Consider the following 24,686-nt stretch of genomic DNA (forward strand, 5'->3'; position numbering starts at 1 on the left):
GACAGAAAACTGTTCCTAGTTATACCACATACACACACACACACACACACACACTATGCACAACACACACACACACTATGCACAACACACACACTATGCACAACACACACACACACACACACACACACACACACAAAAACACACACACTGCACACAAAACACACATACCACAATCCTATCACCGCCCAGCATCAATCACACCAAAAACAACACAAAAAAATAAATAAACACAAGCACTGTACACAAAACAACACACACTATACGAAAGACAACACACACTACACAAACAATACACACATAATACAATCACACAAACACACTAAACAAACAATACACACACATAATACAAACAACCCACACACACACACACACACACACACACACACACACACACACACACACACACACACACACACACACACACACACACACACACACTAGACTCTCAGCCGACTACCATCTACAGTGTATGCAAGACTTTAGATTTGTGTTTCATCACATAAATAACAATATCGTTCCGATAATGGTGGTTTGCGGAGTTACCCCTTGGCATCACTAAATATCCGATTTCAGCAGAATTCATATAGAGTATTGTACCTAGACCATGACCTCTGACAGGCGTACCTATCTGTGCCAAGCAGCATCCCTTGTATTTCTAAACGAGGCTGAAAGCATACCTGCAGTGAGAGGAATATGAAGGCTGCCATATTTATTTCCTGTTAAACAATACCTAGCCCTGCTAATCATTTTGGCTGCAGTAGTGTCTGAATCGCACACCAGAAACAAGTATGCAGCTAATCCAGTCACACTTCAGTCACCTGATCTGCTGCATGCTTGTTCAGGGGCTATGGCTGAAAGTGTTAGAGGCAGAGGATTCGCAGGACAGCCGGGCAATCTGCATTGTTTACAGGAAATAAATATGGCAGCCTCCATATCCCTCTCACTACAGGTGTGCGTAGTACACACAATGCAATTTGCCGTTAGATGGACAGATTGATCTCATAAGAAGTTGCATCGTGTTTAGATCTCTAAACTGCTCCCGATCGATAATGCGTTTGATTTCCTATTGATAACTACCCAAAGTTGATCACGCTCTGATTGGACCGGTTGGAAATCGAACAGTCAGAAAATTGCATAGTGTGAACTAGGCTTAAAGGACCATTGCAGGGAAAAAAGAAAAAAAAAAAAAAGTTGAACTTGGGGCTTCTAATGGTCCCCCGCAGACATCCTGTGCTCGCGCAGCCACTCACCGATGCTCCGCCCCCCCCGCAGACATCCTGTGCCTGCGCAGAAGCTCACCGATACTCCGCCCCCCTGAAGACATCCTGTGCAGCCACTCACCGATGCTCCGCCCCCACAGACATCCTGTGCCTGCGCAGAAGCTCACCGATGCTCCGCCCCCCCTGCAGACATCCTGTGCCTGCGCAGAAGCTCACCGATGCTCCGCCCCCTGCAGACATCCTGCGCAGAAGCTCACCGATGCTCCGCCCCCCGATAACATCCTGTGCCTGCGCAGAAGCTCACCGATGCTCCGCCCCTCCCCCCCCCCCGCAGACATCCTGTGCCTGCGCAGCAGCTCACCGATGCTCCGCTCCCCCCCCCCCCACAGACATCCTGTGCTTGCGCAGCCACTCCCCAATGCTCCGGCCCCGCCTCCAGTTCACTTCTGGAATTTCAGACTTCAAAGTCAGAAAACCACTGCGCCTGCGTTGCCGTGTCCTCGCTCCCGCTGATGTCAACAGGAGTGTATTGCGCAGGCCCAGTAAAGTATTCCTTTAAGGCAATAATCGGTGTAAAAAAAAAAAAATCACCATTTTTCAAGTGTGAATGGGCCCTCACTGATCCACAAGTACTCAGCTGTGCCCGGCCAGCGCACTCACCTACACCACAGGTACGGGTCATTCCCCTCGCCGAACGCCTGGCAGTCCCACACCAGAGGTCATTCCCCTCTTGGGACAGTTGCAGCCTTGACCTCCGGTGACACTCTGCAGCTGATGACTTCTCTGGGGACATTCTGTGCCATGTGGAGGAGGGGGTGACGCTGTATAATGACCCCCTGCCACACAACACAATGCAGAGATTACAGCATAGCCTCCAGGGATGACCTGTCACCATTCAACCTCATGTCACACATTAACCACTGCAGGTGACTAACGCTGACAGGTCCTTCCTCCTTCACCAAACACAAGAATACTGCAGGCCAGGTTCTCACTGGAAGTGATCCCCAATGTCTGTGACCAAACTGGAGACAAGTGTCATCCGCTGTCCACCCAGCCAACAGGCACAGGGTACACACTGGAGGCAGCAGAGATCAGCACACCATGCAGCTAGTTTACTATCAGTACAGGCACAGAGTAACAGCTTATACTGTACATACTGGAGTTAGCAGAGATCAGCACACGCTGCAGCTAGTTTACTATCAGTACAGGCACAGAGTAACAGCTTATACTGTACATACTGGAGGTAGCAGAGATTGGCACATGCTGCAGCTAGTTTACTATCAGTACAGGCCCAGAGTAACAGCTTATACTGGAGGAAGCAGATCTTGTTAAAGTGAACCTCCGGACTAAAAATCTACTCAGCAGCACTTGGGCCGAACCTCCGATTTTAGGTTCGCGAACTTCCGCGGAAGGTTCGGTTCGCGTTAAAGTTCGCGAACCGCAATAGACTTCAATGGGGATGCGAACTTTGAAAAAAAAAATTTATGCTGGCCACAAAAGTGATGGAAAAGATGTTTCAAGGGGTCTAACACCTGGAGGGGGGCATGGCGGAGTGGGATACACGCCAAAAGTCCCCGGGAAAAATCTGGATTTGACGCAAAGCAGCGTTTTAAGGGCAGAAATCACATTGAATGCTAAATGACAGGCCTAAAGTGCTTTCAAACATCTTGCATGTGTATACATCAATCAGGTAGTGTAATTAAGGTACTGCTTCACACTGACACACCAAACTGTTCACTGAACAGAACAGGTATGCAGTGGCGGGTTCACTGAACAGAACAGGTATGCAGTGGCGGGTTCACTGAACAGAACAGGTATGCAGTGGCGGGTTCACTGAACAGAACAGGTATACAGTGGCGGGTTCACTGAACAGAACAGGTATACAGTGGCGGGTTCACTGAACAGTACAGGTATGCAGTGGCGGGTTCACTGAACAGGTATGCAGTGGTGGGTTCACAGAACAGGTATGCAGTGGTGGGTTCACAGAACAGGTATGCAGTGGTGGGTTCACAGAACAGGTATGCAGTGGTGGGTTCACAGAACAGGTATGCAGTGGTGGGTTCACAGAACAGGTATGCAGTGGTGGGTTCACAGAACAGGTATGCAGTGGTGGGTTCACAGTACAGGTATGCAGTGGCGGGTTCACAGTACAGGTATGCAGTGGCGGGTTCACTGAACAGGTATGCAGTGGCGGGTTCACAGAACAGGTATGCAGTGGTGGGTTCACAGAACAGGTATGCAGTGGTGGGTTCACAGAACAGGTATGCAGTGGTGGGTTCACAGAACAGGTATGCAGTGGTGGGTTCACAGAACAGGTATGCAGTGGTGGGTTCACAGAACAGGTATGCAGTGGTGGGTTCACAGAACAGGTATGCAGTGGTGGGTTCACAGAACAGGTATGCAGTGGTGGGTTCACAGTACAGGTATGCAGTGGTGGGTTCACAGAACAGGTATGCAGTCAGGGACAAGCTAAGCCTAACTAATCTTTCCCTATGAGAGACAGTGCAGCAGCTCGCCCTACTCTCACTAATGCAGGCAGGCAGTGGCACACGAGTGACCGTAATGGCCGCCGCTGCCTGCCTTATATAAGGGGGGTGGCGCTCCAGGGGCTAGTGTAGCCTAATTGGCTACACTGGGCCTGCTGACTGTGATGTAGAGGGTCAAAGTTGACCCTCATGGTGCATTATGGGGCGAACCGAACTTCCGCAAAAGTTCGCCTGCGGGACGCGAACCACGGAAGTTCGCATGGAACCGTTCGCAGGCGAACCGTTCGGCCCAACTCTAGTTTCTGTAACGATTGTGGAATTCTCTCCGTGATCAGCGCACAAGACGTGCGCTGACACTGCGGAAATCCTCCACAAGCGTATAATTTGCGGGAACCCAGCAAAAGGTGCAATGCACCTGTAGAGGGAAATTCCTGTCGGCAGGTGGAGCTGTGGAGTGCAGAGGAACAGCTCCTCTGCCCCAACACACATGCCAGACAGGAATTGTACGAAGGGAAGAAACGCAATCGCAAGAGAGGCGATTGAGAATGAGCACAGAGACAGATTGTAAGTGTGTGCACCAAACTAGTCGGCAACCCGCGACGGTGCACACACCACAGCAGATATGAAGTAGGAACGCGATCGCGAGAGGTGCGATCGCCAGACGTGACACAAGGCTACAGCAAGGCAGAGCACGAGAGTAGCAAAGGCACAGCAAATCATACAATGAGGAGATACAGAAAATAACAAACGCTAGCTAAACGTGAACACCGCACTCATTCGCAACAGTGCACGCGTTTATGCGCGGTCTCCACGTGATAAGCACAATAGAGACAAGCACGCCTAACTAACCACCGACCGACAAACATGAAACAGAGGGCGCGAGCGCTTGCTTAACGGTTACCTCACCGAGCCTCCAGCAAGCGTTCGTAGCAGACAAGACAGACACACGAAAACAGGAACAGGCGGGAGATAGGATCCACAGCACTAGCGAAAAGAGGCCAGTGCAATCCAGGGAGACAGAGAGATGGAGATCAGACGGATCCACAGCACTAGCGCAAGATGCTAGTGCGATCCAAGTACAGAGTAGCAGACCAGAAGGATCCACAGCACTAGCGCAAGAGGCTGGTGCAATCCAGGAAGACAGAAAAGAAGGATCCACAGCGCTAGCGCAAGATGCTAGTGCGATCCAAGTACAGAGTAGCAGACCAGAAGGATCCACAGCACTAGCGAAGAGAGGCTAGTGCGATCCAGGAAGCCAGATCAGAAGGGGCTACCAGTAACAACCGCTGTTCCGGTTAGCACCCAGACACACAGAACGATTTCCTGTCGACCACCGCTGGGACAGGACAATCGCAACAGACAAACAAAACAGATAAGCAATCCTAACTGCACTAGGGAACCTGCCGAGTGCAGTCCCAGGAATTACTCTAAGCTGATATTCAAACAATGAGCAAGGCTGACACTCTCCAGAGTGTTTAACAGGAAGAATCCTTATGACCAGCAACTTACTGTGGGAAACATAGCTCTTTATAGAGCAAGCCCACAAGGGATGTGGCTAGGCAATCTGCATGACACAAACATATGCAAATTCCTCAGCAGCAAGCTGCACAACTGACAAAAGGTCTCTCTTCCAGAGACCTGCAGAATGCAGACCTGAACAGTGGTCAAAAGGCTGCCTGCCTGCGCAGGCAGCCACGCGGATCCTCACAGTTTCTTTAACAGTTTCACAGTATTAGAACTTTGTTTTTCTTACCAAAGCCTAATTGTAGCTGCACAGAAGCTAAGCTCCACCCATTAAAGAAAACTGCCCAGGCATTTTTCCCCTGATGCTGTGCAAGGCATGATGGGATTTCTGATATTGTTCTTGTTGCTTAGCAACTGGGTGATCAGGGCACAGGACAGTTGGAACTGTGTCTCATGTTCCCTGTCACCTCCTTTCAACCAAAAAGATGGCTGCCATCATGAAATCAAACTGTTCTTTTAAAACAGGGTGTGTAAGAGATTATATTACCTATCTATTTTAATTAACACACACACACACACACTGTACACACACATACATACATATACACACAGGATCTTCTCAAAAAATTAGCATATTGTGATAAAGTTCATTAGTTTCTGTAATGTACTGATAAACACCAGACTTTCATATATTTTAGATTCAAATACACACAACTGAAGTAGTTCAAGCCTTTTATTGTTTTAATATTGATGATTTTGGCATACAGCTCATGAAAACCCAAATTTCCTATCTCAAAACATTTGCATATTTCATCCGACCAATAAAAGAAAAGTGTTTTTAAAACAAAAAAAGTCAACCTTCCAAATAATTATGTTCAGTTATGCAGTCAATACTTGGTCGGGAATCCTTTTGCAGAAAGGACTGCTTCAATGCGGCGTGGCATGGAGGCTGTGGCACTGCTCAGGTGTTATGGAGGCCCAGGATGCTTCCATAGCGGCCTTAAGCTCATCCAGAGTGTTTGGGTCTTGTGTCTCTCAACTTTCTCTTCACAATATCCCACAGATTCTCTATGGGGTTCAGGTCAGGAGAGTTGGCAGGCCAATTGAGCACAGTAATACCATGGCCAGTAAGCCATTTACCAGTGGTTTTGGCACTGTGAGCAGGTGCCAGGTCGTGCTCTCCATAAAGCATTTCAGCAGATGGAAGCATGAAGTGCTCCAAGATCTCCTGATAGCTAGCTGCATTGACCCTGCCCTTGATAAAACACAGTGGACCAACACCAGCAGCTGACATGGCACCCCAGACCATCACTGACTGTGGGTACTTGACACTGGACTTCAGGCATTTCGGCATTTCCCTCTCCCCAGTCTTTCTCCAGACTCTGGCACCATAATTTCCGAATGACATGTAAAAGTTGCTTTCATCCGAAAAAAGTAGTTTGGACCACTGAGCAACAGTCCAGTGCTGCTTCTCTGTAGCCCAGGTCAGTCGTTTCTGCCGCTGTTTCTGGTTCAAAAGTGGGTTCATGCTTCCATCTGCTGAAAAGCTTTATAGAGATGAAGATTTCATTTTTCAGCACGACCTGGCACCTGCTCACAGTGCCAAAACCACTGGTAAATGGTTTACCGATTATGGTATTAATGTGCTCAATTGGCCTGCCAACTCCCCTGACCTGAACCCCATAGAGAATCTGTGGTATATTGTGAAGAGAAAGTTGAGAGACACAAGACCCAACACTCTGGATGAGCTTAAGGCCGCTATCGAAGCATCCTGGGCCTCCATAACACCTGAGCAGTGCCACAGGCTGATTGCCTCCATGCCACGCCGCATTGAAGCAGTCATTTCTGCAAAAGGATTCCCGACCAAGTATTGAGTGCATAACTGAACATAATTATTTGAAGGTTGACTTTTTATGTTTTAAAAACACTTTTCTTTTATTGGTCGGATGAAATATGCAAATTTTTTGATAGGAAATTAGGGTTTTCATGAGCTGTGTGCCAAAATCATCAATATTAAAACAATAAAAGGCTTGAACTACTTCAGTTGTGTGCATTTTAATCTAAAATATATGAAAGTCTAATGTTTATCAGTACATTACAGAAACTAATGAACTTTATCACAGTATGCAAATTTTTTGAGAAGATTATATATATATATATATATATATATATATATATATATATATATATATATATATATATATATATATATATATATATATATATATATATATATATATATATATATATATATATATATATATACATACATATATATACGCATATACATATCATTTTCTCCCCCCCCATTTTATTTTGAACCCCCACTCTGTACTGAGATGACCCAGGTGTGGCTAGTGAACCTTTACCACACAGTAGTAAGCAAAGCAGGTTTGATGGAGGACTGATCTCATTATTCTATTATTCTGACCACAAATAAACATAAGCTTAAAAGGACAACTGCAGCAAGAGAGATGTGGAAGCTGCCATATTTATTTCCTGTTAAGCAATACCAGTTGCCTGGCTGCCCTGCTGATCCTCTGCCTCTAATACTTACAGCCATAGCCCCTGAACAAGCATGCAGCAGATCAGGTACGACTGAAGTGTGATTGTATTAGCTGCATGCTTGTTTCAGGTGTGTGATTCAGCCAGCGACAGTGGGGAGCAGGCAGCGACAGTGGGGAGCAGGCAGCGACAGTGGAGAGCAGGCAGCGACAGTGGAGAGCAGGCAGCGACAGTGGAGAGCAGGCAGCGACAGGGGAGAGCAGGCAGCGACAGCGGAGAGCAGGCAGCGACAGCGGGGGAGCAGGCAGCGACAGCGGGGAGCAGGCAGCGACAGCGGGGAGCAGGCAGCGACAGCGGGGAGCAGGCAGCGACAGTGGGGAGCAGGCAGTGACAGTGGGGAGCAGGCAGTGACAGTGGGGAGCAGGCAGCGACAGAGGAGAGCAGGCAGCGACAGTGGAGAGCAGGCAGCGACAGTGGGGAGCAGGCAGTGACAGTGGGGAGCAGGCAGTGACAGTGGGGAGCAGGCAGCGACAGAGGAGAGCAGGCAGCGACAGCGGGGAGCAGGCAGCGACAGTGGGGAGCAGGCAGTGACAGTGGGGAGCAGGCAGCGACAGTGGGGAGCAGGCAGCGACAGTGGAGAGCAGGCAGCGACAGTGGAGAGCAGGCAGCGACAGTGGAGAGCAGGCAGCGACAGTGGAGAGCAGGCAGCGACAGTGGAGAGCAGGCAGCGACAGCGGAGAGCAGGCAGCGACAGCGGGGAGCAGGCAGCGACAGCGGGGAGCAGGCAGCGACAGCGGGGAGCAGGCAGCGACAGCGGGGAGCAGGCAGCGACAGCGGGGAGCAGGCAGCGACAGTGGGGAGCAGGCAGTGACAGTGGGGAGCAGGCAGCGACAGAGGAGAGCAGGCAGCGACAGTGGAGAGCAGGCAGCGACAGTGGAGAGCAGGCAGCGACAGTGGAGAGCAGGCAGCGACAGTGGAGAGCAGGCAGCGACAGCGGAGAGCAGGCAGCGACAGCGGAGAGCAGGCAGCGACAGCGGAGAGCAGGCAGCGACAGCGGAGAGCAGGCAGCGACAGCGGGGAGCAGGCAGCGACAGTGGGGAGCCGGCAGTGACAGTGGGGAGCAGGCAGCGACAGTGGGGAGCAGGCAGCGACAGTGGGGAGCCGGCAGCGACAGTGGGGAGCCGGCAGCGACAGTGGGGAGCAGGCAGCGACAGTGGGGAGCAGGCAGCGACAGTGGGGAGCAGGCAGCGACAGTGGGGAGCAGGCAGCGACAGTGGGGAGCAGGCAGCGACAGTGGGGAGCAGGCAGTGACAGTGGGGAGCAGGCAGTGACAGAGGCATCGGTCAGTCGCACGGCCGCCAGATTATCTGGCTAAATTTATAGTCAGTTCTGTTATCAGCCTGACACAGACGCGGCCAGTCATTGTGATCGCACAACAACCACAAGTGTGAAATACACCCTCAGCAAACAATGAGGAAGTGTGACAGCAGCAAACAAAGCATAGAGTAATTATATTACAGCACGGCCAGCAGACTCCACCCACCGAGAAACCACAAAGACCAGCATGCCGTGACCAATACTTCAGCCTTTCACTCAAGTCCAGTGTTCTCCCCAGGCTCTTTTAGCTGAGTGCTCCACCCAGCTAGTTTTGGTGACCACCCGGCTGTCATCGGCTCACCCCCTATTCTTAAAGCAGAGTTGCACACAGAAGCATTGGCCCAGCATTCTCTCATCTCCCCCCACCCGGCTACTTTTTCATGCCACCCGGCTGGAAAAGAAAAAAATTCTAGGGAGAACACTGAAGTCAGATACAAGAACCCAGAGAGGCCATATTGTGATATAAAATAAATGAAGCAGGGAGAGGGGAGTCTTTGGCAATGGCTGTGGTAGGTGAGCGGAGCTGGGAACTGAGGAGCGCAGAGATCTCACCACTGAAGTCCCCTGGAGGTAGAGCAGCAGGTGAAGGAGACACCGCAGATAATGAGTGCAGCAGGTGTGCCAATGTGGATACTCGGTAATGCAGAGATCTCACAGCCAGAGTCTCAGAGATAAAATGATTAGTGAGGTGGGCACCTGCTAATACAGGGTTAGGTGTACCATACAGGAAAGTCCAAACTCAACAGGCTCCTCTGAGGACAGTCAGTGACATGACTATGTACCCTGTAATGTGCTGCAGAAGATGTCAGTGCTATATAAATACATAATAATAATAATATGGTAGGACATTAGCCTATGACTATGGTAGGATTAGAGTGTGAGCTGCTCTGAGGACAGTCAGTGACATGACTATGTACTCTGTAATGTGCTGCAGGAGATGTCAGTGCTGTATAAATACATAATAATAATAATATGGTAGGACATTAGCCTATGACTATGGTAGGATTAGAGTGTGAGCTGCTCTGAGGACAGTCAGTGACATGACTATGTACTCTGTACAGTGCTGCAGGAGATGTCAGTGCTATATAAATACATAATAATAATATGGTAGGACATTAGCCTATGACTATGGTAGGATTAGAGTGTGAGCTCCTCTGAGGACAGGCAGTGACATGACTATGTATTCTGTAATGTGCTGCAGGAGATGTCAGTGCTATATAAATACATAATAATAATAATATGGTAGGACATTAGCCTATGACTATGGTAGGATTAGAGTGTGAGCTGCTCTGAGGACAGTCAGTGACATGACTATGTACTCTGTAATGTGCTGCAGGAGATGTCAGTGCTGTATAAATACATAATAATAATAATATGGTAGGACATTAGCCTATGACTATGGTAGGATTAGAGTGTGAGCTGCTCTGAGGACAGTCAGTGACATGACTATGTACTCTGTACAGTGCTGCAGGAGATGTCAGTGCTATATAAATACATAATAATAATATGGTAGGACATTAGCCTATGACTATGGTAGGATTAGAGTGTGAGCTCCTCTGAGGACAGGCAGTGACATGACTATGTATTCTGTAATGTGCTGCAGGAGATGTCAGTGCTATATAAATACATAATAATAATAATATGGTAGGACATTAGCCTATGACTATGGTAGGATTAGATTGTGAGCTCCTCTGAGGACAGTCAGTGACATGACTATGTACTCTGTACAGTGCTGCAGGAGATGTCAGTGCTATATAAATACATAATAATAATATGGTAGGACATTAGACTATGACTATGGTAGGATTAGAGTGTGAGCTCCTCTGAGGACAGTCAGTGACATGACTATGTACTCTGTAATGTGCTGCAGAAGATGTCAGTGCTATATAAATACATAATAATAATATGATAAGACATTAGACTATGACTATGGTAGGATTAGATTGTGAGCTCCTCTGAGGACAGTCAGTGATATGACTATGTACTCTGTACAGTGCTGCAGGAGATGTCAGTGCTATATAAATACATAATAATAATAATAATATGGTAGGACATTAGACTATGACTATGGTAGGATTAGATTGTGAGTCCAGGATTAAACTTCATCCCAATCAGTAGCTGATACCTTCTTTCCCACATGAAATCTTTACTTTTTTTCTTTTTTTTAAATAGACCATCAGGGGGCGCTGTATGGCTGATATTGTGGTGGAACCCCTCCCACAGTGTGATGTCATGGCCATGGGACCCACAGTTTCCTGTTTGTGACCCTCGTTGCATTGTGGGAAATAATGGCTTTTTTTCCCCAACTGCCAAGTAACCAGTAATCTCCCTCTGTGCATAGAATACTCAGTAAGGCCTGGTGCACACCAAAAACCGCTAGCAGATCCGCAAAATGCTAGCAGATTTTGAAACGCTTTTTCTTCTTTTTCTACAGCGTTTTAGCTAGCATTTTGTGGTTTTGTGTAGCGGTTTTGGTGTAGTAGATTTCATGTATTGTTACAGTAAAGCTGTTACTGAACAGCTACTGTAACAAAAAACGCCTGGCAAACCGCTCTGAAGTGCCGTTTTTCAGAGCAGTTTGCGTTTTTCCTATACTTAACATTGAGGCAGAAACGCCTCCGCAATCCAAAATCTGCAGCAGCCCGGGAGTATGCGTTTCTGCAAAATGCCTCCCGCTCTGGTGTGCACCAGCCCATTGAAATACATTACCCTAGCGGATCCGCACCCGCAAGCAGATCGCAAACCGCAGCGGAAACGCTCCGGTGTGCACTAGGCCTAAGAAACATTCCGTACAGATCACCTGGCAGAACTAAAGAGGTCACCCCCTGTGATACATTTCAGAATGTAAATCAGGGAGAGGAAAGATTTTACAATAATGGCCAAACACTGACTAAATCATCTATGAATGAATATTGTAAACGATATTAAACGAGTACTTTCTGCTTCGTGGTGGTTAGAAGGTATTTTATTGGAGATTGTGAAAATATTTCCATTGAGAAAATGTGATAATGGAACTCGCGATACTCACAGAATATTGTGCAGGGACAATAATAATAATAATAATAACAATAATAATAATAATAGTAATAATAAGAAGAATAATAGCTGTATTCGGCTGCTCAGTTCGGCTCTTGTGTGATGATCTGCGAGGAGAGTGAATCGCCACCATCAGATCATATATAATTGGTCAGAAGGCTGGAATATCATCCACACACGTTGCAATCATCACGGAATCTGAACTGCAGGAATAGTCGATCTTCTCTCAGTTTCTCTGCAGTTTATAAACCCGCCTGCTGGGGGCTGCGGAGGAGGAATAAGACAGGGACAGCCAATGGCAGGTTGAGAATTCTGACTAGCATGCAAATTGTATGCAGATTGGCCCATTTGTATGCTGCTTGCAATCAAACTCAAAAGAAAGAGCATTTTATTGGATCAACAATCCCTGGAAGGACAGGGGATCCTGCAGATCTCCCAGAGGAATCCCAGAAGAAGGACTGGGGATCCAACAGGAAGAGGATCCCGGAGGAATCCCTAAAAGGGCCAAGGATCCGACAGGCAGAGGATCCCGGAAGAATCCCTGGAAGGACAGAGGATCCGTCAGATCTCTCAGAGGAATCATAGAAGGTCAGAGGATCCGACAGGCAGAGGATCCTGGAAGAATCCCTGGAAGGACAGAGGATCCGTCAGATCTCTCAGAGGAATCATAGAAGGTCAGAGGATCCGACAGGCAGAGGATCCCGGAAGAATCCCTGGAAGGACAGAGGATCCGTCAGATCTCTCAGAGGAATCGTAGAAGGAGAATCCCTGGAAGGACAATGGAACCAGCAGATGTAATGGAAGGGATCCAGCAGATCTCCTGGAAGGACAGAGGATCCAGTAGTATCTCCCAGAGGAATCCCTGAAAGGAGAGAGGATATAGCAGATCTACCGGAGGAATCCCTGGAAAAAACAGGGGATCCATCGTATCTCTTGGAGGAATCCCTGGAAGGATAGAGGCTTCAGTAGATCTCCTGGAGGAATCCTGAATCTCTCCGGAACAGCGAATTGGTCGGCAGATCTTTTTGGCCGCAAAAGTGATTGACAAACCAGTGAAATATTACACTGGAAAATCCCTGGCAGACGAGGGGTTAATCCTCGCGTAAACATCCCCCATAGCCGCAAATGTCCGCCACAAGGACTGGATCACATCTGCGAGCAATCAGCCCACACACTGTCAATCCACTGTCCAGACTCCCCGCACATCATACAATGCATCTGGTCAATACAAGAGATCTGCGGACAACCCGGCTAACCAAACCAGTAAACAAAAGCCGCCCTGTCTAAGGGATTAATAGGAAGGAGCTGCAAAGTCACAGGAACTGGAATCAGCACGGACGGAAGTGGAACCAGCACGGACGGAAGTGGAACCAGCACGGACGGAAGTGGAACCAGCACGGACGGAAGTGGAACCAGCACGGACGGAGTTGGAACCAGCACGGACGGAAGTGGAACCAGCACGGACGGAAGTGGAACCAGCACGGACGGAAGTGGAACCAGCACGGACGGAAGTGGAACCAGCACGGACGGAAGTGGAACCAGCACGGACGGAAGTGGAACCAGCACGGACGGAAGTGGAACCAGCACGGACGGAAGTGGAACCAGCACGGACGGAAGTGGAACCAGCACGGACGGAAGTGGAACCAGCACGGACGGAAGTGGAACCAGCACTGACGGAAATGGAACCAGCACTGACGGAAGTGGAACCAGCACTGACGGAAGTGGAACCAGCACTGACGGAAGTGGAACCAGCACTGACGGAAGTGGAACCAGCACGGACGGAAGTGGAACCAGCACGGACGGAAGTGGAACCAGCACGGACGGAAGTGGAACCAGCACGGACGGAAGTGGAACCAGCACGGACGGAAGTGGAACCAGCACGGACGGAAGTGGAACCAGCACGGACGGAAGTGGAACCAGCACGGACGGAAGTGGAACCAGCACGGACGGAAGTGGAATCAGCACGGACGGAACAGGAATCAGCACGGACGGAAGTGGAATCAGCACGGACGGAAGTGGAATCAGCACGGACGGAAGTGGAATCAGCACGGACGGAAGTGGAATCAGCACGGACGGAAGTGGAATCAGCACGGACGGAAGTGGAATCAGCACGGACGGAAGTGGAATCAGCACGGACGGAAGTGGAATCAGCACGGACGGAACAGGAATCAGCACTGACGGAAGTGGAATCAGCACTGACGGAAGTGGAATCAGCACGGACGGAAGTGGAATCAGCACTGACGGAAGTGGAATCAGCACTGACGGAAGTGGAATCAGCACTGACGGAAGTGAAATCAGCACTGACGGAAGTGAAATCAGCACTGACGGAAGTGAAATCAGCACTGACGGAAGTGGAATCAGCACTGACGGAAGTGGAACCAGCACTGACGGAAGTGGAATCAGCACTGACGGAAGTGGAATCAGCACTGACGGAACTGGAATCAGCACGGACGGAACTGGAATCAGCACGGACGAAGTGGAATCAGCACGGACGGAAGTGGAATCAGCACGGACGGACTGACGGAAGTGGAACCAGCACTGACGGAAGTGGAATCAGCACGGACGGAAGTGGAATCAGCACGGACGGAACTGGAATCAGCACGGACGGAACTGGAATCAGCACGGACGGAACTGGAATCAGCACGGACGGAACTGGAATCAGCACTGACGGAAGTGGAACCAGCACTGACGGAAGTGGAATCAGCACTGACGGAAGTGGAATCAGCACTGACGGAACTGGAATCAGCACTGACGGAACTGGAATCAGCACGGACGAAGTGGAATCAGCACGGACGGAAGTGGAATCAGCACGGACGGACTGACGGAAGTGGAACCAGCACTGACGGAAGTGGAATCAGCACGGACGGAAGTGGAATCAGCACGGACGGAAGTGGAATCAGCACGGACGGAAGTGGAATCAGCACGGACGGAACTGGAATCAGCACGGACGGAACTGGAATCAGCACGGACGGAACTGGAATCAGCACGGACGGAACTGGAATCAGCACGGACGGAACTGGAATCAGCACGGACGGAACTGGAATCAGCACGGACGGAACTGGAATCAGCACGGACGGAAGTGGATGTATCAGATCCAGGAATTAATGATTAGTTACTGGTCATTATGGATGATCAATGGGATGCAAATATGTCCGAGTTCATGCAGGATTATGCACATTTTTATGCAAATATTTGCAGCTTAAAAATGAACCAATCGAATCCCACCCAGGTTTAAATTGATTGGTCCATTTTCAAGCTGAATATATGTGCATAAAAATTTACATAATTCTGCATCAACTCGGAAATATTTGCGTCTCTTTGCATCATCCCTACTAGTCATGTGACACTGGCAGCTTCTCCGAGTGCGATCTCTGCCAGGCTGCACCCAATCCACACACTAATCACATTCCGAGGGCTAAAGCTGCATACACACGTCAGATATAAATCTTTGTAAAACGAGTAAATCAATCTGCCACATAGATTTGTCAGTGAAGTTTGAACAACAAATCTTTCTAGCGATGCTGAGCATATGCAAACAATTAGATCATGCAATAAACCCGAGAAATGCTTCTGTCGCCCTCCATTTACTTCTTTCTTCGCGTATACGCATGCGCACACAAGAGGTAAGAAATATCTGGCGATCTCATACACACATTGTTTAACGAACAATCGGCGGCAGACCAGATCCACCGGGATAGATTTGAAAGACAGAGAAAAACATCTGTGGCAATCTTTTGCAAACTTTCTTGAAATGATTATCAGCAGATCGATCATTTTGTTTCTAAAGACTTTTATCTCACATGTGTACAAAGCTGAAAGATTTATTTCTGTAATTAATCAATCGTTTCCAGATCTGATTAGCCTTGTGCTGATATCCGGTTCAGCCCATCCCTTAAATCTATCAATCAATCAGTCAAGTATTAATCATTAACCTTCCATTTCCAAGAGTTCAGTGCTGAAGTCGACCACAAACGATAACATTTAAATTGTACAATCTCACAAAATGTATGTAATAAAATAATATACTGGGTGATTATACTTTGACTGTATAATTTACATAGCTCCTCAAATTACATTACAAGTGGTAAGATTGTACAATCAAAATTGTATCATTAATGGCTTCCTCAACATTCGGTTCAGCGGGGGTATGATACAATATATGCAAACAAGAATAATTTAAAAAATGGCTTCGTCAAATGTGACTTCATATTCATAGTTATAATATTAGAAATATTTGCCAGACGGATCTACTGAAAACGAAAACATACACGTGACGGAAAATGCTACCAATCCTTCTGCAACCATCGGTCAGGCAATCAGATTGTAATGTGTATGGGGAGACTTACCTGATCAGCAGCCCATGCAATCCTCAGCATCCCTGACCTGCTGAGCAGAGGGTATAAATGAGGGCTTATGACCCCTCCTACCCCACCCTGTGCCAGCTACCCCTCCTCCAGCACTACTGGAGACCCCAAGGCAGGGCAAATAGAGGGCTCAGCACCCTCCAATCATCCACACGTACAATTCCTAGCACAGCCTGTATGACATGCCTACCTTGTGCCAAGAGCTTGCACTCCATCTCCCTCCAGCAGTGACAGATCTCAGCCAGTCCCGCTGCTGCCTGGAAGCTCAGCACTCAGCAGGTGGAAGCTTCTGCTCGATCAGCCGCCCTGGGGAGGAAAACTCGTTATATTCTGCTGCTAGCATCATGTGCAAATATTGCCTGCAAAACTTCCAGCGCTGGAGATTGCTGTACGCCGGCGACACCTGCTGGCGGCTACTGGAACTGCCATGCCCATATTGCCTGTGTAACTGCAGGAGCCAGTAGAGCCAGACAGCCCTGCGTACGCCCCGCCCCTCTCTTCTGTTGGCCCCGATCCAGAGCCTGCTGTATAGTAAGAGCAGGATCAGCCACCAGGCACCCTAGGCAGGTGTTTGGGGCCTAGTGGGTGTCAAGGAGCGCACCACCCACCTTCTTTGATCTGTTTTAACATTTTAAAATGAGTAATAGATCAATTTAAAGTAGAAAAATTATATATTTACATAGAAAGAGGGACAAAGTCCTGAAAGAGGGACAAATAAAGGAGGAAAGAGGGACAGAGCTGCCAAAGAGGGACTGTCCCCACAAAAGAGGGACAGTTGGGAGCTATGCGATATGTCACTTTTTTTTCTGTGGTGCGGTGGGATGCTAGGGTTGGGGTGGGGGACGCTGTTAGGTAGGCAGCATGTGCCGGGGGGGGGGGGGGGGGGGAGTTTAGTTTTCTTGGGTATTAAGGTTTGGGTAGGTAGTGAGTGCGTAGAGTTTAGGCATGAAAAAGTAGCGTTTTAGGATGGTGCGTTTGGGTTTTGCTATTGCGTTTTTACCGCGTTTGCAGTTTTTTTTACGCAGATGCATTTTGCGTGCGTTTTAATGCATTTGCAGTTCGCTAATGGAAAAGACATATGCGTTTTTAAATTTAAGCAAATCACTAGGAAGACAACAGGAAGTGGAAACATCACAGATCTTTACTTTTTAATGGAAAACACGACACATATGCGTCAGTATAGACTTTCATTATGTGTGTTTTGGCAGCCAGCCTGCATATTATGTAACACTACCAGCATCTGCAGAACGCTTACTGTAAATCGCAGGTGGAACGATGGTACTTCTGCATCCCATAGACTAACATTGCTGCATATTATACAACACTACCAACGTCTGCAGAACGCTTACTGTAAATCGCAGGTGGAACGCTGGTCCTGCGCCCCATAGACTAAGATTGCTGCATAAAACGCAGCGTTTCCCGCTACGCAAGCGTTTCTGCCATGTGTGCACCAGGCCTGAGAATAGGGCTAGGTTTGGCCATAGTAAAATATTTCCATTTAATATCGATGTTTTACACTTATATTAAAATATCAGTATTTCGTACCAATATTTCACTATTGGCCATACTACATGCCCACATTTCCAGGCTCTATTAATTAACGTATGTGCATGAAACAGCTCTGGCCTTTACAATTTTGTATAGTTCGTAGAAGATCTTACGAAGAGGAGTAGGTAAATACGAAGTGAACAGAGAAAAATTCCAAATAAACATGAAGTACCAGCAAAGGAATATTACATACTTACCTCGCCGTCAGTTCCTCTCAGAAGCTCACCATTCTCTTCCAACAATGATTCCTTCCAGTTCTGACTAGATCTAGTCAGATCTGTCTCTCTGGAGGTGGACAGCAACTATATGGCCTGGTGCACACCAGAGGAGTTTTTCTGAGCGTTTTTGAGTTTTTAAATCTGCTGCTAATGTTATCCTATGTGTCTGTGCACACTGGAGCAATGAGGTTTTGTAAAAAAAAAAACCCATAGCATTACATTGGGAAGAGCTTTTAGAGGTTTCAAAAGCTCTTCCCAATGTAATGCTATGGGGTTTTTCACAAAACCTCATTGCTCCAGTGTGCACAGACACATAGGATAACATTAGCAGCAGATTTAAAAACTCAAAACGCTCAGAAAAACTCCTCTGGTGTGCACCAGGCCTATCAGTTGCTGTCAGTTATAACTGAAAGGACAACTGATGAGCAAGGTAATGACCCATATTTCCCTATGGCTCAAGTGGGCGATGTTACAGGTTAACAGTATGCTGACCTGGAAGCTTAGCTGACCCATTTTTTAAATGGAAGATGGTGAATTCCATCGATCACAGTGGACAAACATGACGCAAGAGAGGAGAAAGAGATGAGTAGACTACATGGGAGGTAAGTATGACCTGTGGGTGTTCATTTTGACGTTTAATTTTCAGTTCAGGTTTTCTTTAATAGAAAGTTTATTAATAAAAGATATTAGCTGCTCCCCTCCGCCCCCAGCACGACCCCGTGTGCCACCACCACACATGAGAGAGGAGGTCATGTTGGGAAACAGCTGTGAGCGCCAGACTGTCTTAGAATTTCCACCTCTACACCAATGAGAAGGTGGCACAGCGGTCACATGACAATGTTCCCCGTACCATCAGTTATCTGGGTGACTAAGCTGCATCTAAGCACCCGAAGTGAGAAGGACAGGGAGGCTGCTCTATTCATTTACTGTTAAATAAACAATCCAGATTGCCTGGCTGTCCTGCTGATCCTCTGCCTCTAATACATTTAGCCATAACCCCTGAACAAGCATGCAGCAGATCACGTGCCCTGAGTGAAGTGTGACTGGATTAGCTGCATGTTTGTTTCAGGTGTGTGATTCAGCCACTACTGCAGCCAAAGAGATCAGCAGGACTGCCAGGCAACCGGTATTGTTTAACAGGAAATAAATATGGCAGCCTTCATAACTCTCTCTCTCTCTCTCTCTCTCTCTCTCTCTCTCTCTCTCTCTCTCTCTCTCTCTCTCTCTCTCTCTCTCTCTCTCAACATACATTTTCCGCTCCAGTCCGCACGGGGCTCCTCGGCTGGATGTCACATTGACACATGGAACTCATATCTTCTTCATATCTGTATATCCAGGCGTTTGTTGCGTTGAGATGACAGCTTCCAAACTGGAGAAAAGTATTAAAACTGTCTATAGATGAAGTTCTTGCTTCCTTTCTGAGCCTCTGAGGAAGCGTCAGAGTTCCTGCGAAACCTGCAGCAGGCTAAGATGTGACGTAACCATTAGATTAACACGCTAGCCACTGTATTGTATTTATAGAGCATAGTTATTTGTGTCTTGGAGAGAGGAGACAGCCCGACATGCTTGTATGCGGAACACACGTGGTTTTAACAAGATTGTAACTATGAAGGTTTGTAATAAAAACTGACATTGGACTTTATATAATGTGATTATAGTAATTGACACTTTGTGAATGCAGTAAACTGGTTAAATGACATCTGAAGTGAGAGGGATATGGAGGCAGATTTATTTACTTCTAAACTATGCACATTGCCTGGCTGTCCTGCTGATCCTCTGCCTCTAATACATTTAGTCATAGCCCCTGAACAAGCATGCAGATCAGGTCCTCTGAATGAAGTGTGACTGAATTAGATGAATACTTGTTTCAGGTGTGTGATTCAGCCACTACTGCAGCCAGAGAGATCAGCAGGGCTGCCAGGCAACTGGTATTGTTTAAAGGATACCCAAAGTGACATGGGACATGATGAGACAGACATGTGTATGTACAGTGCTTAGCACACAAATAACTAGACTGTTCCTTTTTTTCTGTCTCTGCCTGAAAGAGTTAAATATAAAGAATGCAAGTGGCTGACTCAGTCCTGATTCAGACAGGAAGTGACTACAGTGTGACCCTCACTGATAAGAAATTCCCCTTTTTTATCTTTGTCCTGCTTTCAGAAGCCATTTTCTGTAGGAAAGTTGGAATTTCTTATCAGTAAAAAGCTACATACACACGGGGCACAACTGTCCTCTGTTGCCAGCAGACAAGAGACCAGGGAGCGACAGCAGCTATCTATCCACACGTCTCGCCAGAAAGGCAGAGACACGGCGGAAGCTGTCTGTGAAGGGAGCATCCCCTGGCCGGATGCTCCATTCAATTGCCTTTGTCTCCTGTCGCTAGTCCGCATACACACGCTGTACATGTGGCGGACTAGGGACAGTTGCGGAGACAGAAGTTGCCGGTGATTTAATTTTTCAATCGCACGGCAACTTCACTATCCGGCGACAGTTCGTGGCGCGCGCGTCATACACACGGGGCAACTGTCGCTCAGACATGCGCGTGCCACGTGTTTGTGGCGACAGTTATGCACCGTGTGTATGGGCCTTAAGGGTCACACTTCCTGTCTGAGTCAAGACTGAGTCAGCCACTTGCATACCTGATATTTAACTCTTTCAAGCAGAGAAAGAAAAAAAAGGAACATAGCATACAGTAGTTATTTGTGTGCTAGGCACTGTACGTGCGGGTATCCTTTAACAGGAAATAAATATGGCAGCCTCCATATCCCTCTCATTCCAGGTTCCTTTAAAGTCAATGGTAATCATTAATAAATAAACAAGATACTTACCTAGGGAGAGGGTAGGCGCTGGGTCCTATAGAGCCTTCCCTCTCCTCTCCTGGTTCCCTCGGTCTAGCGCTCGCTCCTCCGTTTGATCCCCCGCCGCGAGGGACTTCGGATGTCTTTGGGAGCCGAGTTCTCTTGAAGACAGGCAGCTCCATACTGCGCACACACGCACGCACACCATGCCACTTGTGCTCCAGAGGAGATAACCTAGTCTGATGGGTTCCATGCTGCTGTGCAGGTGCAGAAGGCTGGCAGCTCCATACTGCGCACGCACCATGCCACTTGTGCTCCAGAGGAGATAACCTAGTCTGATGGGTTCCATGCTGCTGTGCAGGTGCAGAAGGCTGGCAGCTCCATACTGCGCACACACGCGCACCATGCCACTTGTGCTCCAGAGGAGATAACCTAGTCTGATGGGTTCCATGCTGCTGTGCAGGTGCAGAAGGCTGGCAGCTCCATACTGCGCACACACACCATGCCACTTGTGCTCCAGAGGAGATAACCTAGTCTGATGGGTTCCATGCTGCTGTGCAGGTGCAGAAGGCTGGCAGCTCCATACTGCGCACAGACACACCATGCCACTTGTGCTCCAGAGGAGATAACCTAGTCTGATGGGTTCCATGCTGCTGTGCAGGTGCAGTAGGCTGGCGCCTGGGCATGAGCCACAGACCTGATCTGGCGGGTTTTTTCCTGAAGAAAGCCAAGCGTGACAGTGCTAGTGCTCGAGCCATTGAAAAGTGTTGACAAGCTTTTTTTCATGGCTCCTGGACTGGATCGGGCTGGTGGAGGGAGACTGGGAAGCCTCTTTAGGATCCAGAGAGGCTTCTCCCCTCTTTTCGCTACAGGTACTCTTTTAATACCGGCAGGATCTAGCCCTTTAAAGGAAACTTGAGACGAAGAGGGGGGAAAACTCCAGCCCCCTTCCAGGAGGACCGTTCCCACGCTGTTCTCCTCCTCCTTTTTTTTTTTCTTGTCCATGGAAAGTCCTCCAGTCCGCTGTTTACTGCGCATGTGCTTTGCACATGCCCCCATGGCACTCCCGTCACCAGTACTACTGCACAGGCGCAGAACGCTCCAAGCCACGGGAGCACAACGGGGGACTGCGCCTGCTGGGCCCAACTGGAGGACTTTAAGGACTTTTTTTTAGGGGGCCCAATTTTGGAAGATCCAGGAGGCGGAGGAAGACGGTGAAGGGGCAATCGGCCTGGCGATGGCTGTAGGAAGCCCCGGGCATGTATTATTTACCCTGCCCCCCCCCCCCCCCTTGTCTCAGGTACACTTTAAGCCCTTTTTTCCAGAATTTGTGTTTGATCACTGGATGAAAATGGCTCCTGAGGGAACTGCGGAGCCCGGCTGTCATTAGACAGATCTGAGCGGAATAAGTGCAGTGATGGAGCAATGGGAGTAATTGGAATCTCCACCCTGGCAGGTAGGACAGGCAGTAAACAGGGCGTAGATTTCAGTTACTTATGTTTGCCTTATTTATGGAAGCTTTATTGAGACAGATCTAAAAATTGCTTCAGCGTAACCCGGCTATCATAATAAACTCGCCACGCCTTGTCTGCGTAGTCATTCGCCTATAAGGCCCACATTCTGCCGTTACATAACGCACCTTCAGAGCTATACTATAGTCTAAAAATAACTTGCCTTCAGTGCCTCCATCTTCTGTCACAGTGCTGAGGGCTTTTTTCACACTAGAGCCCTTTTTCAGCGTTTTAACGCTATACTTTGCGTTAACCAAGGTAAAATGTCCATAGACTTTCATTTTACCTTTCACACCTGACGCTGCATTTCGATGCGTTGCGGTATGACGCACCTGGGAGCTTTTCCTCGTCGGGTTAATTGATACTACCGCCGCTACTCAGCGTCGCACCGCTGACACCTGACGACACGCCGCAGGCTAGTCAACGCGTGCAGGAACCGCCTCCTGCACGCGTTGGCTAATGTGAAAGAGGCCTTAGCTCAGTATCTATAGAGACAGTGCCTCCGAGCGATCTGCCTGCAGTGCCTCAGCAGTGCCTCAGAGCGATCTGCCTGCAGTGCCTCAGCAGTGCCTCAGAGCGATCTGCCTGCAGTGCCTCAGCAGTGCCTCAGAGCGATCTGCCTGCAGTGCCTCAGCAGTGCCTCAGAGCGATCTGCCTGCAGTGCCTCAGCAGTGCCTCAGAGCGATCTGCCTGCAGTGCCTCAGCAGTGCCTCCGAGCGATCTGCCTGCAGTGCCTCAGCAGTGCCTCCGAGCGATCTGCCTGCAGTGCCTCAGCAGTGCCTCCGAGCGATCTGCCTGCAGTGCCTCAGCAGTGCCTCCGAGCGATCTGCCTGCAGTGCCTCAGATTTTCTTCAGAGGATTTTGTGGATTCTGCCACAATATCGCCTCAGATCATCTTGGCCGACTGTAAAGGGGCCCATACACTCAGCCGATTTTCTGCCCGACCGATACCGATCGATCGCAAATCGGTTGGCCAATCGACCGATCGATGGCCGATTTCGATCGATTTAGATGGATTTCCATCGAACTGGCAGGGTGGAAAATTTAGGTCGATCTGATGAGATTGCTTATCAGTTTGCATTGGCCTTAATGGAAATCTGATGGCAAAAAAAAAAATGCCATCAGATCAAATTTCAATAGATTTCAAACTGAAATCTATTGGAATTCTATCCTAGTAAAAAATGTTCTAAAAACGCATCAGATAGATCATCAGATGCATTTCTTATCTATCTGCTGCCAATGTATGGGCACCTTTAAGCTACATAATCCCATGCAATATTTATCAGCCAAAATATCCAATAACGACACTGTTTCAACCATTATGTGTGTACAGTGGCTACCGATCGATCCTACTCAGATCCTTGTGGTTGCCCGTATGCCGGATCCTTTACGATGCGCAAACAGGAGCGATCGCAAAGTTATTTCCACACTCCCCACCCGCAGGAATCCACTCCATTGTTTGCCCTGCATATATCAACAGATTACATTGTGACATCTCGGTCCAGCATCAGTCCCCTAATTGTAGCCCAAGGGATTGTTTCCTGATGGATGACAATTATTGCATGTGTATGCTTAGCTTTCATGTAATCAGCACCAAGTGAGGTAGGGTGCCTACACACACATTCACTTTTTATTGGCCCACGATTGGCCAATTTTACCACCTCCATGTAAAGTTCATAGTATTCAAAATCTGTTGGCTCTCATACTACCTGGAGGTGGCAAAACTGGATGTGTGCTAAGCTTTAAAGGACACTTGAAGTGAAAGCGATATGGAGGCTACCATATTTATTTCCTTTTAAAGGTGGCCATACACTGATAGATTTGCAGCAGATACGACCATCAGATCGATTTCTGTCAGATGCCTGTCAGGTGGAATCTGACAGGAATCTATCTGATGAGTGCCACACACTAGGAACAGATGCCTGACAGCCCTGCTGATCTATCTGGCTGCAGTAGTGTCTGAATCACAAGCATGCAGCTAATCTTGTCAGATCTGACAATTTCAGAAACATCTGATCTGCTGCACGTGGTCCGTGGCGCACTGCGCAGTAGTTCTGCGCCTGCGCAGTGCGCCGCGGACCACGTGGGCTTGTTTGACAGCGGCGGTTCGTGCAGGAGCAGTAAGGCCAACCCCGCGGTCGGCCTCTGCACCGTGTGGG

The 24,686-nt window shown here is 48.4% G+C and overlaps 1 protein-coding gene across 3 annotated transcripts in view; it reads right to left on the reverse strand.

Annotated features, from left to right (window-relative positions):
• The window catches only part of MYLK (myosin light chain kinase), a 281,451-nt gene extending 264,699 nt beyond the window's left edge, over positions 1-16,752 (reverse strand). For 2 of the 3 annotated variants that reach the window (XM_068246222.1, XM_068246220.1), the window contains exon 1: positions 16,435-16,472. In XM_068246222.1, coding sequence (XP_068102323.1) covers positions 16,435-16,464 — 30 coding nt within the window. In that variant the 5' untranslated portion in view covers positions 16,465-16,472. Of the gene's footprint in view, positions 1-16,434; positions 16,473-16,642 lie in introns of those variants that run through there. The other variant, XM_068246221.1, reaches the window with a different exon arrangement.
• Positions 16,753-24,686: the final 7,934 nt, after the last annotated feature.

Source organism: Hyperolius riggenbachi, chromosome 7, assembly GCF_040937935.1.
Source record: "Hyperolius riggenbachi isolate aHypRig1 chromosome 7, aHypRig1.pri, whole genome shotgun sequence".
Classification (NCBI taxonomy): Eukaryota; Metazoa; Chordata; class Amphibia; order Anura; family Hyperoliidae; genus Hyperolius; species Hyperolius riggenbachi.